At 47.3% G+C, this 15,759-nt stretch overlaps 1 protein-coding gene across 1 annotated transcript in view; it reads right to left on the bottom strand.

Moving 5' to 3' along the window:
* Positions 1–5,066, bottom strand: part of LOC139055765 (nose resistant to fluoxetine protein 6-like) — a 55,098-nt gene extending 50,032 nt beyond the window's left edge. The window contains exons 1-2 of the mRNA XM_070533297.1: positions 4,859–5,066; positions 1,087–1,298 (exon numbers count right to left, since the gene is read on the bottom strand). Coding sequence (XP_070389398.1) covers positions 1,087–1,298; positions 4,859–5,066 — 420 coding nt within the window. The remainder of the gene's footprint in view (positions 1–1,086; positions 1,299–4,858) is intronic.
* Between the last annotated feature and the right edge of the window lie 10,693 nt (positions 5,067–15,759).

Raw genomic sequence — 15,759 nt, 5'->3', positions numbered from 1 at the left:
GGTTTGGGCTTGGATACCTTGGATTGTATTCAGGTTATTTCTTCCGGTGTTGGAGATAAACTGCAGGCTGTACCGCACGAATAGAATAAAGAGGACTGTGTACAGTTGCAAGATAGAGTGTATTGACACTCGCCAGGGCTCTCTTGTTAGGAAGTTAAACATTTAGCAAATTCCCTTCAAATGTTTTTTTAACATCCACATGAGGGGTACAGGAAAGATTTCTGTCAATATCCACACAAGAAAATTTGTCAGTTATGTTGTGCGAGATCAGCTGTGCGTAGCTGGATGTCACGTAAGTAGACAATGGTTTCCAGGTAAATGCTATCACAGCGCACTTTTCCCGTGATATTTGAAGTCCTTGTTTCCGAAGGTAGGATGATGTTAAAGCGGCTGCTTTCTGAATCGGCTCGCGAAGATGAAGTCGCGTCACAACCGACGTCCAAATGCAATTATGGTCGGCATAGATGGAGAGCCTAACTTCGCATGGAAGGATGCCGGCGAGTGCAATGAGTGCTAGATTGAAGAGCGTCACGCTTAGTACTCCGCGCTGAGGGACCACACGGTTGTTGCAATGCAGGGAGTTTGGGCCATCCTCAGTAAGTATGGAAACGACTCTCGTTTGTAGATAGCTAGTTATCCAGAAATAGATCTTGTCGCCAAGCCCTATTGCCTCTAACGTGCTGAAGAACGTTTCGTGTATTACGTAAAATGGCGGGAAGATGACGACGACATGACACCGAGTGTATGAAAACAATGTCATGAGGCCAATGAAATGATGACAGCGACGACGACATATTGCTCATGGATCTTACTTATGCGCTCATGTCCATGACGTGCTGCCGCGCGTCGCCCTAATTCGAACACTAAGTACAGCTTGTATGCTATGCCCGCCGGCATTTCAGGCTGCCATATCTACCAAATTGGCCAGCGTTTTTTGGAGAAAATATTGGCGCGTCATTACACGTGACCTTGCTGTGGCCTTAGTTCCAACTAGACGAATAATTGCATCGGATTAAAAAAAAACGTATTACTCCATATAACGTCGTCCTGGGGAATATCCTACAAAGAAAACTCAGTCTCACTTACCCTTGGGTGCAACACATCCGAGAATGACTGAACCATCTCCTCCACGGCTGAGCCGTTCGTGATGTATATTATCAGGTTGCAATACTGCCCTCGCGACAGCATGTTCCCATAGCCGTCGCGTAGTACAATGCTGAGGCACTCGTCGAATGCTCCCATATCCGCGCGGGTGCCCCAGAAGAGGCCCGTGGGGTACTTGCCGGAGGCATCGAACACTGCGCATTGAACAATTATATTTACACTGAGAACACACAGCTGTCTGTAGGGACGCTTTGTGCCGTTGGCATGGGCAAGTAAAAAAGAAAAGGGGAGGGGGCCGGGTGTACCAATCTTGGCCATCTTATTTACACAGTATTTGCAAACATCCGTAAACCCACCCAAGCCCCACAGAAAAGAGTGTGGGATGGTCTCCCCTACGGCGCTAACCCAAACACTATCAATGTTTGCTTAATAAAACAGGTTGTGCCGGTAGTTGGTGATTTGTGTTTTTTTTTTCTTAAGAAAGTAATTCAGCGCTGCTATTTTTCACCAGGACGCACAAAGACATAACAGTGCAGGTGCTACTCTAAATATGTTTATTCAAACCTACACAAGTTACATTGAGCAAGAATGAAGGCGCTCAGCACATGCGCATTCATGACTGCAGGATAAACCCAGTACACACGAAGAAAACCGTAAATTGAGGTGAGCGAACTGCATATTGTCACTGGCACTAAGAGAGACCGAAGTGGTGCTGACGCACGTGTCGCCTCTCAGCAAGTCGCAGTGACGGCCCTCCGACTTCCGGCTGTGGAAGGAGGCACACAAAGCCGTACGTACGTTGTGCCTAGGGTGTGGCCTAGGATATCCCAAATGAACTGGCAAAGTTCATGTCTTGTGAAACTGGGCGCTGTTTCAACGACCGTGCCAGAGAACACGAAACATCATCAGTGGACTTCACGGCCTCGTCCCAAAATGTACTCGCCCACTGCAGCTCTTGGAAACATTCTAGCGATCAAAACTGGGATCCACGACTCGAGGGAATAAAAATTCGAACCAGAAGTAAGGACAGATTACAAACCGAGCTATCGGAATCCTTTCTTTTTTATCACGGAGAGAGGCAACACATGCGTGAGCACCACATGAGACTTCCTGAGTACCAGTGAATTTGCGCTATTAAACAAAGGGCACATTAAGCAGTCCGCTCCCTTTCATCTGCAGTTTTCTTTGTGTGCAATTTGTTGTTGCTGCAGTCATGAACGGTTTAAAAATGAAACGCGTGTACGTTTCAATAAAAATAGTGTGAGTAGGGCCCGTCCGGCCACTTCTTTCTGTGTGCTCGTGAAAAAAAGTAATTCTGGAATACTTCCTTAAGAAAGAAAGAAAAAAAAGCACCAGACTGTCACAGCGTGTGTGGGCACAACAAGGATAATTTTAGCAGCCAGTTTAACTGGCATTACATGTTGAGAATCCCGGTTGATAGACTAGAAGAGGTAGAGGGGTATTTATTATTTATCATTTCTCATTTCGCATTTCGCATTTATCAACTATATCAACGGGCGCGTCTCACACCAAGCCTTGCGAATCTTGCAACAAGCTCCTTGCTCAACCTACCATCAGGTTACACTAGTGTGGTTCCCAGCTCATGTAGGCACCATCCACCCGCACCTCCCCAACCTCCATGAGGTTACCTAGTCCCTAGCGCGAGGCCTATTTAACCGCGCGGGAGACGGGGAGGTTGCCCAACCGGTAGGGATCACCTGACAGGCTACAATGATCCTGTGAAATCCTTCTATTTAGAGCGTAGAACATTCCCCGGCGCACATAACAGTCTATCCCGAGCGCAGGCTCCAACTTACCGCCTGCTAGAAACCAACACTTACCCTTCGTTACACCGTTACAAGATCTACCAAGACATTTACCCCAATCCCATGTGCCATATCTGCAAGACACAGCCACTCACACTTGCACACATGCTTTGGGACTGTACAAAACAATACCCCGACACTAACCCCACGACACTCTCGTCGAGATCGCACGCTGCCCTGCATAGCTCCAGCCTTGACGACCAACTCTGGGTGACCCAGCAAGCCTGCGAGACGGCGAAGAGGCAACATCTTGACGTCCCTACGTGGGAGGCCTAGGCTCAGCCACCACATCTTGCTCGTTTCAATAGTTTATTCAATCAGTCAGTGAAGGTTTTACGTGCCAAAACCACGGCATGATTATGAGTCAGGTGGTAGTGGGGGACTCAAAATTAATTTTGACCATCTGGGGTTCCTTACCGTGCACCCAATGCACCGCACATGAGCATGTTCGCATTTTCCCCCATCCAAATGCAGCCGCCACAGCCAGGATTTCGTCCCGCGACCTCGTGCTTAGGAGCGTAACTCCAAGAAAGAGAGCGAGAGAGACAGCGATAAAAGGAAGGCAGGGATGTTAACCGGTCAAAATCTGGTTGGCTACGCTACGCTGGGGGAAGGGAGAAGGGGAAGAGAGAGAGGGGGTAAAGAGATGTGCAAGAACAGTACTATAGTCAAAGCTGCTCGACAAAGCCACTAAACAACCACGGCCGGGGAATCACCGAACATTAACACAGAAAAATTTATGAACTCATATAAAGAAAAGAAACAATGAATTAGGGAAATATCTGGAAATTCCGGCTACGCACAAGAGTTATCCTTTCTGGAAATAGCAGATCCGAATGGTGTCTGATTCACGCCGAATGGTTCTACAAGGAGACAATATCGCCAGCCGTCCTTGTCCAAATGCCAGTCCGGCGCTATAGTCACAGGTTATCACAAATACAAATAAAGCTTTACGTCGGCCCAGCAAATATGTCTATGGACATGTTTGCGACTCCATCGACATATTTGCGACTGGTTACGATAATTGTAATGCATGCTAATTTTGAGGTATAACGCCTGCAGGGCGTTCTGGCTTTGTTCCAAACCTACACGTTTTGTTGCGGACCGCTTGTGCGTCTCTCAAGATCCGCATTGAAAGACTCATCATCTTTCTTTGTTTTATGAATTTCTGTTGTATAAGAGAATGCCGTCTTTCGCTCTTCTACCAGACCGGTGGCTTCGGCCAGTTGGTAGGTGAATGTCGTAGAAATCAAACAGCCCAATGGAAAGAGAGGGTGACAGAACTGCATAGCCAGAACGGTTTTACACTTTGGCTCTAGTTTTCTATAGCAAATTCGCCCACTTAGATTTTTTTCCAGTTTCCACGTTCTCCCAGCCGAATTCAATAAACCTCTAAGGAAATAAATTTCATTCTCTAGCGTGACAGCTGGGTGTCGTTTCTTTTCGGGGGTAGTTCCTATATCCACATAGCCAACACTGCCGCCTAATAAAAACGAAGCCTGAAAAACAACCGAATATCATCGTTGAAATATCCAGCTTTCTCAAAAGGGACCTGCGAAAGCATATAAATTCATGCACAATGGAGCAAGCGTGCACGGACTGGACAAGGGAACGTGAAAACTGCGAAAGAACTGATTTCTTCCTTCGCACTTAAAGAAGCCACGGATGCCTGTAGGAGGCCCTGATCATGAAGAAACGTACAGTCGTCACCAACATGAAAGGAAACACAATTTATTTTATTATTATTTTTCTAAGCGCCCGTTGCCGCTAAACGCACATGCCTCCCCGCAAAAGTGTCCAATGAGAGTAACTGTTCAAGAAAGAAATCTTAATATATGTGCAGCTGCTATATTTGAGGCCGTGCATCACGATAATTACCTGTTTCCATTTATATTGAGGGCGACTGTAGCATTTTCGCAAGCACTCACATTTCAGCGCCCATGGGTCGAGGTTCTGGAAGCCACGCAGAGTCCGCAAGAGTCCCGCCATGCACTCCGGCCGGACGTCGGCTTCCAGCAACTTCCTCCGAAGGGACGTCGGTATGCTGGCAAAAGCACGAGCCACCAAGCCGCGCATCACTTGCCCGTAGTCAGTCCTACCCTGATCCTCCGGAAAAGCAGTTGTCGACGTCGGCATCGTGGTCTCCAATCTGTCGGCGCTCGAAGCATTCGCTGTTTCATGCAGTGCTATCGAAGCTTCTGCCAGCCTCGTTGACGCTAACAGCAACAGCACTGCGAGCAAAAGTCTCTCGACTGACGCCTGCAGCAAGCGAGTTTCGGAAAACCGCAGGGAAAGCATCGTAGCATACAACACTGCCTTGATAGATGCTCGAACTGAATCAGGCACACCACGTAGACAGCCTAGCCTGTTAGAATGTCTTCGGCACTCATGGACAGAAAAGCACGTTTCTCTCTATGCTTGAAACTAATGAACGATACTAAGCAACGCCGCTGGACTGAACGTTTGCAGATGTCCCTTCAGTTTAACTCTAACAATAGGTATTCAGAAGGACTGTGGCCAAATACCGTGCCAGCTTCTCTTTGTGGGCACAGCGAAGGTAGTCACGGTGTAAGTGGACACCAGAAAGAGGTGTGGATAACTCTTTCCTTAAAAAAAATCTGCGCGTAGTCAAGTCGCGCAGACACGAGAGTGGTTCAGAGGAGCCTTTCGCATTCCTGAGAAAGAAAGTATGTGCACGGTTTCCGTAATCTCTCCGGTGTTCAAGCACCTTGTGACGCTCGCTCTACGACTGGCGAAATTAATAGTTAGTGCAGAGTAGCGAATATAAAAAAAAATAAGCACGAAGGGAAAGAACTACCGCCGGGTCAAGAATCGCTCGTTTTCGAACGCAAGTCTCCCCTACTGCAGGGTAAAACCTGCTGCCTGCACGCAGCTTCTTTCTTTCTTTTGTTTTTTACACCTCGTGCAGTGAAACGGAATCGTGCCGAGACGGCATTTCAGCACTGGTGGGGAACGGCGCACACACGAGCATCAGGTGAGAAAAATATTGTGAAACGCTCGTTGCTCGTGGACCCCATTACGCGTGTTGTAATCGAAATGCTAAAATAAGAGTTCGAAAATTGCAGAATAGGTCTGGTCTGCGCAGACTCGAATAAATTCCTCATGTGAAAGCTACACTTTGTCGTTGGCGGGATTGATCAATACACGCGGATCAAAAGCAATCAAAGCAATCGTGACAAAACTGCAAGCAGTCCCGAAACGCAAAATCTACACCACAGTGTTAACGCAAATAGCTTCTTGGAATATACAGACATCTCTTTTTTTGCAATACCTTCTGTTCTTCTGCGAACCTGGAAAAAGACCAAGTCCTGAATGAGTCCGTCCTACAAGCGACTTCCTTAAATGGAAGTATGTAATCCCTGAACAATGATAAATAAGTTGGTTGAAACGAGTTTATGTCGTGATGTATGCCAGATTTGCACTGAAATAGCTTATGCTGAAATTTAAGTATACGCAGGTCCCTGCGCTTCGCCTCCCCCGCGATATGCAGGCAATAAGCACGAGACACTGAAATTTTCAAATTACCGCTAAAAACTTAGCGAACGCCTCAATTTGGTGCCCATGCCAATTTATCTATGCATTTGAAAAGCAGGGATCCCATATTGAAGAGGCATATTCTACAGCTGAGCGAATAATCATTTTTAATTATAAATCTTTAATTTCTCAGGAAAAGTTATTTCCATTGCGTCTTCGAAAACCTAAATCTCGACATGCTTACGCAGAGGATGCCACGATGACAACTCAGATCTCGCGATATGTACACTCCGAGGTATATATACTCAGATACAGAAGTCAGTTTCGTACACTTTACAGTGCAAGAAAATTTTTGGGGCATTTCCTTCACACATTCACACATTCGGACCGACTTTTGCAAGTTAATAGTGAAGGCCCATTTCCAGCTCCATACGGAAAACCTCTTCAAAACAATTTGTAATGTGACGAAATCATTCTGATCATTTGTCACTGTATAGAGGATAAACAAATGTATATTTGAAGAAATGTCAGAGCAAATCTCATAATTAGGTATTCGAAAAGACTGTGGTGGTTTAGAGGCAAATGTGATAGCAATGTGTTAAGATTACGTCACACCTCTTTGAGGTCCTGGATCTATGCCGTTATATATATATATATATATATATATATATATATATATATATATATATATATATATATATATATATATATATATATATATATATATATATATATTGTAAGCATTTATTTGGACTTCATCTTCATCTGAACAAAGTCATCGTCCATGATCGGCTCGTGTTCGTTTTTGCGTCGACGCCATTTTTCCTTCTTTGAATAAAGCGTCGTCTCTACCATGGTATTTCAAGTGTTGGAGGCGCTTTAAGATCCCTTCGACCTCAATCGACTTCGCGATCTCTCCTGGAGCTACGTTTGGGACGCCGCTTACGCCATGAGGCCGCCATGTCGCAAGACCAGATCGCAGCGTCCACCATCTCGGTTCAAGTGCCAGCCATGCACCCGCACTCCCAGCCCTGCCAACAACCGGTATTGCGATCCTGCAATCTTCTCTGGCTTGCCTGGTGAGGACGTTGAAGACTCGCTCGACAACTACGATCGTGTCAGCGAATACAACTGGAACGAGACATCGAGGTTAAACAACGTACCATTTTACGTCTCTCAAGTAGCCAATACATAGTGCCTGAATCACGCACGAGAGGGACTTCCGTGATTGGTCGTCTTTCAGGGAACAGCTACGGCAGCTTTTTGGCACACCCACGATTCGTTCGGAAGTTGCGAAAAAGAAGCTGCCTGACCGCGTCCAGCACTATGGCGACTCGTATACCTCGTACATTGAGGACATCCTCGCGCTTTGCCGCCGTGTCGCCGTGCCAGAAACTGACAGCGTGCGACATCTTAAGGGTATAGGATCTACTGCCTTCAACGCTCTGGCCGCTCAAAACCGTTCGATGGTGTCGGACGTCGTCTACGTCTGTCAGCGCCTCGACGCCCTGTATTCAATCCGCTTGCAACCGGACTTTTCCGGCAAACCCCTGGCAAAAAGTATTGAACTCCGGTCTATCATTCGAGCCATAATTCGATACGAATTGCAAGCGCGTGGCTCACCCCTTGCAGCAGCGCTCACGTTCAATCTACTTCGGTTGACCTGCGCGGCATTATTAAGGAAGAATTGACCTCCCTGCAGAACGCCCACCATACCAACGCTTCTCCTTGCCCACAACCGGCTTCTTACGCCCAGGTTGCTGCAATGCCAGCCACGCCGTCTGCAATCACACCACCTGCGCCTGTTCACGATCACCTGGCACGTTTAGTCTCCCGCACTCCGAACCCGCTTTACTACTCTGCCTTGCGTTCGTCGAAGCCTGTCTGCTATTACTGTGGCTTTCGAGGACATATCTCCCGGTTTAGACGACGTCGCCAGCAAGACAAACGTCGTGGTTACGCTGCCTTTGAAGGCGATGAGTCGCCTCCTCGCGTCTAGCGCACATATGATGATAATCCTCCCGTTCGCCGATTTCCATCTCCGGCCGACTTCTCCAACACCGCACATAACACACGTGCCTCGAGACGCCGCTCCGCATCGTCGTTCCGACGTTGTGTTTCGCCACTTTGCCCTGTCTCCCAACTCCATGTCCAGCGAGCGGAAAACTAGCCAGCGCAGTTTTTGGGCGGAAAACTGCATCGCCGCGAAAAGCTCCAAGTCCTCCTGAACGTCCGTCGAACATGTTATTGGTGTCTTTGGAGGGTGTGCGTTTTGTTAGCTCTGATTGAGACGGGAGCTACTATATCTGTTATGCGGGCGGACCTGTGCTCTCGTCTGCGGAAAGTGAAGACGCCTTATATTGGATCAACCCTGATTGGGGCTAATGGAGCAATCATTCGACCATCAGCCCAATGTACAGCACGCATCTTCATTGATGGTATCCGCCATCACATTATGTTCGCGATTTTATTCCCGTGCGCTCATCAACTAATTTTAGGCTGGGACTTTCTCTCGTCAGCGTCAGCTTTAATCTCTTGCTGTCAACGTGTAGTCCAAATGACCGCGACAGTTCATTGCAGCGGGAGTGCCGATGAGCCACGACTGCGTTTTCTCACTGCTGCCGATTCTGTACTGCCTCGAGGCCATGAACAAATCATAAGTCTCTCTTCTACAGACATCACCAATGGCGACGTGTTCATCACTCCTTACGGCCGCTGTCTTGCCCGTGGGGTTTTCTTCGCCTCCTGCCTGGTGCGGTTCAAAGAAAGCTCTGCATTATTCGCCGCGTTAAACGCGACCACTGAGACAATCCTCCTACCTCAAGGCTCCGCAGTGACCAGTTATGTAGATACCCAACCAGTCTCCCTGCTCCCTGCAGCCTCGCAAGCTCTTCCTGAAATGGGCAAATCTGCTTCATCTGCCCTTGCTTCCGTGATAAGTCCTGACCTTACTCATGCTCAGAGTGAAGCGTTGCTAAAATGGCTCACGAAGCATCAGGCCTCCTTTTATATGGATACTTCGTCACTCGGACAGACTTCCCTTGCCTTCCATCGTATCGACACCGATGGCTAGACTATTGTACGCCGTCGTCCCTACCGAGTCTTTTTGGCCGAATGCAAAATCATCGAGGAGAACCTCGCCGATATGATGAAAAGAAACATCATACGTCCCTCCGCCAGTTCTTGGTTATCACCCGTCGTTTTAGTGCAGAAGGTGGATGAATCGGTACGATTTTGCGTTGACTACCGAGCGCTAAACAAAATCACCTGTCAGGATGTATATCCGATGGCCCATATCCATGACGCCCTTGATTCTCTGCAAGGTACGCAATAAATTTCCAGCGTTGAACTTCACTCCGGATATTTGCTAATTCCAATGCACGAAGCGTACAAAGTTAAGACCGCCTTTTCAGCTCCGGATGGTCTTTACGAATTGAACGTAATGCCTTTCGGTCTATGCAATGCTCCCACCACATTTGAAAGAATGATCGACACTTCTTCGTGGCCTCAAGTGGAAAACTTATCTATGTTACCTCGACGACATCGTCGTGTTTTCATCGACTTTCACTGACCATCTGCAACGCTTAGATGAAGTGCTCACATGCCTTTCTAATCGCGGACTTCAACTAAACACGTGGAAGTCCGATTTCGCTAGCACAACGATTAAAGTCCTGAGTCATCTCGTTAGCAAAGATGGCATCCAGCCCAACCTGGACAAAATTTCCGCAGTGCTCAACTTTCCACGCCCACTTTGTGGAAAAGAGCTGCGCAGCTTCACTGGACTCACCTCATACTTTTGACGTTTTATCTGGAACTTCGCCAGCATTGGCTCGCCCCTCCACAAGCTCCTTGCTAGTTCAAGTGCCTTCGGTTTTAACGATCAGTGTGAAGCCGCGTTCCAAGAACTCAAGCACGCACTAACATCGCCACCTGTTCTTTGCCATTTTGATGACAAGGAACCCACGTTACTGCATACTGACGCTAGTGGTCAAGGAATTGGTGCCGTACTACTGCAGCGCGACCACGAATTTTGCGAAAAGGTTGTTGCATATGGAAACCGGGTTCTCACTTCCACGGAAAAGAAGTACTAGATAACCGAGCAAGAGTGTTTGGCTGTTGTCTGGTCCATTCAGAAATTTTGTCCATATCTCCACGGTCGACATTTTACGGTTGTGACCGACCACCATGCCCTATGTTGGTTGTCGACAATCAAAAACGTGTCTGGACGCCTTGGCCACTGGATATTCAGATTACAAGCATATCATTTCGATGTCATATACCAATCGGGAAGGAAGCAACAAGATGCCGATGATCTTTCACGATGCCCATTACCACCATCATCGGAGCACATCACATCCCCTAGTCAAATTTGCTGCACGGAGGACGCATCGTCGATTACACCGATTTCTTCCTTGACTCTATCAAACTACCCTTCAGTGCTTTCCACTTACCAGCGCGCCGATTCTTATTGTCATAGTACCATCAAGCGCCTTAGCGGTGTTTCATCTCCACCCAAATGCTAGGCTACGAAAGCAGCTCAAACTGTTCAAGTTCGAAGACTACGTGCTCTACCGGTACATTTTTCGCCCGGAAGACCATCGATGGGCTCCCGTTATACCACGCTCTTTTTGCGCTGCAGTTCTGCAGGCCTAACACGATGACCCTATGTCAGGCCACTTGGGTTACCACAAAACAGACGACCGCATACGCAGCCGATTCTTTTGGCCAGGTCTTTCCGCGAGCATAGCCAGAAATGTTGACTCGTGCAGACTTTGCCAACACGGTAAGCGACCTACTACTGTTCCGGTCGGGACGCTACAACCACTTCCTTGCCAAGAACAACCCTTCTCTGTCGTCCGCATTGGCCCTTTCGGGCCACTCCCACCTACTCCAGGCGGCAACAGATGGATCGTCACTGCTGTTGACCACTTGACCCGGTACACTTAAACAGCCTCAATACGTTCAGGAGCTGCCTCAGAAGTAGCGGCCTTCATGCAGCCTATCTACTTACGTCACGGGGCGCCTTACGTTCTTTTGAGCGACCGACCCAAGGCATTTCTTTCAAGCACTCTTAATCAAGTTTTGCAAGCGTCCAACACCGTGCACAAGACAACTTCTAGCTACCACCCTCAAACCAATGGCCTAACAAAGCGATTTCATCGCACGCTGTGCGACCTGCTATCCATGTATATTCAACCTGACCATCGTAACTGGGATGCGATTCTCCCATTTGTAACATTTGCATACAACACGTCCGTTGAACGGACCACCCGGATACTCTTCGTTTTTCTTAGTATACGGCCGCTTCCCAACATCATCACTCGACGTTTCTTTCTTCTCTGGCTCCGTCAACGCTTCACCATTCATTTGCGACCAGTTTGTGCCTCGTCTTGCACAATGTCGTCCTCGCGCCCATATGAACACTGAAGCCAGCCAAGACGATCGCAAACATCGGTACGATGCCTCTCAACGCGTCGTTTCCTACTGCCCTGGTGACGAGGCGCTCCTATGGACACCTGCACGAACACCCGGTTTACGTGAGAAGCTTGAGTCTCGATATATTGGCCCCTACAAAGTCATAGAGCAGACCTCGCCAGTGAACTACCGCGTTACACCTGTTGATGCCCCAACGGACCGACGGTGCCGCAGAACAGAGATCGTGCACGTTTCCCACCTGAAGCCCTTTCATCTCCGTTCCACTGTCGAATGTGCGGCCAGGCTGGCGGCTTCCGTTCACGGGGGAAATTAGTGTAAGCATTTATGCGGACTTCATGTTCATCTGTACAAAGTCATCATCAATCATCGGCTCGTGTTCGTTTTTGCATCGGCGCCATTTTTCCTTCTTGGAAGAAAGCGTCGTCTCGACCCTGGTATTTCAATATATATAGTAGGTAAAGAAGAATTTTTCAGGCTACCTTTCAGGCTACTTTTCAAACATAAAGAATTTGAGCGGTGCTACAAGGTAAAGAGAACAAGTATTTAATTTCAACAGTTTCGACCGGTGGACCGATCTTCATCGGGGTTTAGAAGAAAAAGGCAGTCGGCGCTGGTAGTGAAGACACCAGACCGGGTGCCCGGTCGTTCTCAGGTGCATCCAACAGAAAGGAGTGTTGTGGCAGTGACTGATTTCTCCCGGCACTTTGGCAGATTTACAGCTGCCATATAGGCAACGATGCAGGGCAAGAGGAAGGCGGAGTCCCATGTATCTAGGGCTAGGAAGTCAGTGAAAAACAGAAAAAAAACACACAGGAGGAGGGAGACAAAAGTCGGAGAGTGTAAGGTGGCGGGGGGTAGCGCCAGCTAGGTTAGAATCCGAGAGCTATGTGTGTAGGTATGTGTAAATGGTAATTTACAATTTTCCACATATTTTAGCTTGAGAAATTCAATTGGTTCAATGAATTCCTTGCCTCACGTGAACGGCCTGGATACGTGTGGTTCGAAAATCTCCATGCCGAAACGGCCTCAGACGCTGGACGCCGGATTTTCAGCGGCATGGGCTCCTTAACACTATCACGTTGAAATTTGCCCCAATGAGTATTCGTCTTTGTGCATACATACTTTTGCTTAAAGGTATACGCCGTAGAGAAAATCAAAGAACGTATTTTTGCTTTTTTTTTGCTGTTGTTGTCCAGCATCCAAGAAAAACGTTACTTGCGGTAGTTGTACCTTTCATTTCTTGTTTTCCTCCACCAAATATCGTATGTTCGAGTGTCTTAACTCTGCCTTAGTTATTGCGGCCTTAATAAACACCAAAGCTCCAATATTTGCAAACCGGTTCGACTTCCATGAAAGCAGTGGGTACGAATGCCTAATCTCTATCCTAATTAACTGGGCCTTAAATATGCTTTAATTAGCCGGACAGGTCGTGCGGACGCTTCTTCATCGTCTCGGCTACAGGGTTTCTTATAAACAAAAAATGCTTTAATTCGACCTAATCCACCAAAGGTCCTGGGTCTTAATTCGCCTTAAGTAACACCAGGGTAGTGGGTTCGGCTCCCAAACAGGGTTTAAGGTTTCAACTAATTTTGGTGCCGTCATGCCAGACATCAGATTGTTTGTCCCATGAGCCGCCCAATGCATTCGCTTCCGAGATTTGTTTTACCTCGAAGTATTAGTGTACTCGCTTTTCGAGGTTACGGTCACCTGCGCTGTTATTAAGGTGAAAGCGTTAGGTGCCTCATGGGTTGAAAAAAACGTGGCCCGGCGTTATCGAAAAATTGACCGTTCGGCGTTATGGCACCAAACTTTAATGGCACCTAAATTGATAGTACCACCCACGACATTTGGCACGGCTTTTCGTGAGGCCGAAATTCAATGGCACCAAAATTGATGGCGCCACCATCACACCCACAAGCTTCGGTGTTAAGGCGATGTTAATTCAAGCACAGGCACTTTAAATAGAGGCAATTGAGGCACTCGAACCTGCGACCTTTGGTGGGAGCCCAACCCAAAACCTTCGGAGCTAATTATTTATTTCTTTATTTATTCATTCACATGACCTTACATTCCCATTGAAGGGCATTGAGTAACCGGGGAAACAATAATTACATGACAAAAATAGCAAAGTGCAACATTGTTATACAACATTAATAAGTAACGAGTTCAGGTTATCACGGAACGTTTCAGGATTGGAGATGGATGTAATGTGATCCGGGAGACTGTTCAAATGGGCAATAGCTCTTGGTAGTGGTGATGAGTTAAATGCCTGCATTTCGCCATGAGTGCGCATGAAACTAAAGGCGTTGTGAATGCGACAAGATGTCCGCACAGGAGCATGAAGCGGAGAACAGTGAAAGTTATTAGTATAAATTTACCTGTTAAACAGACATAAAAGAGCAATGGCGCGGCGATCTTCTAATGACTGAAATGAAAGGTCTTGTTTTATTCGGGTAATGCTCGAATGATAGTCGTAGTTGCCAGAAATGAATCTGGCTGCCCTATTCTGAACGGCTTCCAACATACGGATTACATAATCTTGATATGGTGACCATGTGGATGAAGCGAAGATTAGGCAAGGTAATTAAGGCACAGATAAGAGAGATGTGAATAAGGCACTCAAACCCACAACTTTTGGTCGGAGATCAGTAATGGGAAGTAACAACTCATTCGAATGAGAATGTCAAGTAATGTAATTAATGCTTCGTCAGCGCGCAGGCTTTCGCCTTCATTCGTTTTAGCATACGCTAAAACATCTGTTAAGATTTTATTGCCTTTGGAGAAGTGACAATTTGTTCATTTGCAACTGTGTTTGTGTTCTTCATTGATCGAACGAACAACGCATCGCAAAACTACGTGGACCAGGATATTTCCGTTAACATGTGTCGTCTATGTGGGGCGCTGTCCAATAAACCTGCACTCGTCTAAAGTTCAAAAGGCAATAAAACATGTATTCACGTTACCAGACCGCTACTGGTCTCTTGTTCACAATGCGTCTTAACAATAGGCGCGCAGAGGTAACAAAACATCATTATGTGTCTTATTTCCTTTTGAACCTTCGGCGAGTGCCGGTTTATTTGGCGGTGCCGCACGCTTGCCTGACGAGATTTCGTCAATCTTTGGAACATGGTGCAATGCTACTGGGATGTTATCGTCTTGGTGGTATCGTGCGGTTATCGTGACTCGCTACGTTCGTACTTAAGTTATCGGGATAAACTTATTCTAAACTAAAGAGATAAATTCGAGGAAGCCTGCGAAGATAGTGAGCCCTTGTTGACGTCCCTGCGTGTTACACGCTGCGGACATCCCCTCTTCACAACACGCATGGCGCGTGCAACATCATGGCTTCTCTCCGCTCTCCAAGTATTCGATGTTGCGGTCTCCACCAGGAGCGGTCCCAAAACCTTCGCTGAATAGCGGCCTAAGTGGATGGCCGGTTTGGCATATACTACGCTCAGCAAATGCGTGTCCTGAGCTTCCAAATAGCTGCAAATAGCATGGCTTCTACGACTACAAACACTCTTGTATTTCATTTTGTGACCAGTGACGACCGTTGTTCTATCATTCCCGTTGGCCCGCAGGTGATTAACGTCGTCTCTTAGTCTTTTTTTTCAAACAAAGCCCCCTTCCAGACCGTTTGATTATACAGCAAGGTCTGAGAACTCTAGCCTTAAGAGCGGAAGCCGTGGTGTGCTCACATGGGCACCCGCTTCTTTTTAATGGAGTTGAGCACAGTGGCTGGTGGTATCTGGTCCCCGAGTGCCATTTTTACTGCCGTCATTTGTATACCGGGTATTGAAGATGCGGCTCCAGTGACCCCTATCGGGCATAGTGCTCCAAATCATTAAGTACCTGTTGTAACTTCCACGGTCACAAAAGCGTAGGGTTTAAGATTAAC

This window comes from Dermacentor albipictus, chromosome 2 (genome assembly GCF_038994185.2).
Source record: "Dermacentor albipictus isolate Rhodes 1998 colony chromosome 2, USDA_Dalb.pri_finalv2, whole genome shotgun sequence".
Lineage (NCBI taxonomy): Eukaryota > Metazoa > Arthropoda > Arachnida > Ixodida > Ixodidae > Dermacentor > Dermacentor albipictus.
The sequence above is the reverse complement of the archived record's forward strand: the minus strand, read 5'-3'. Positions and strand labels throughout refer to the sequence as shown.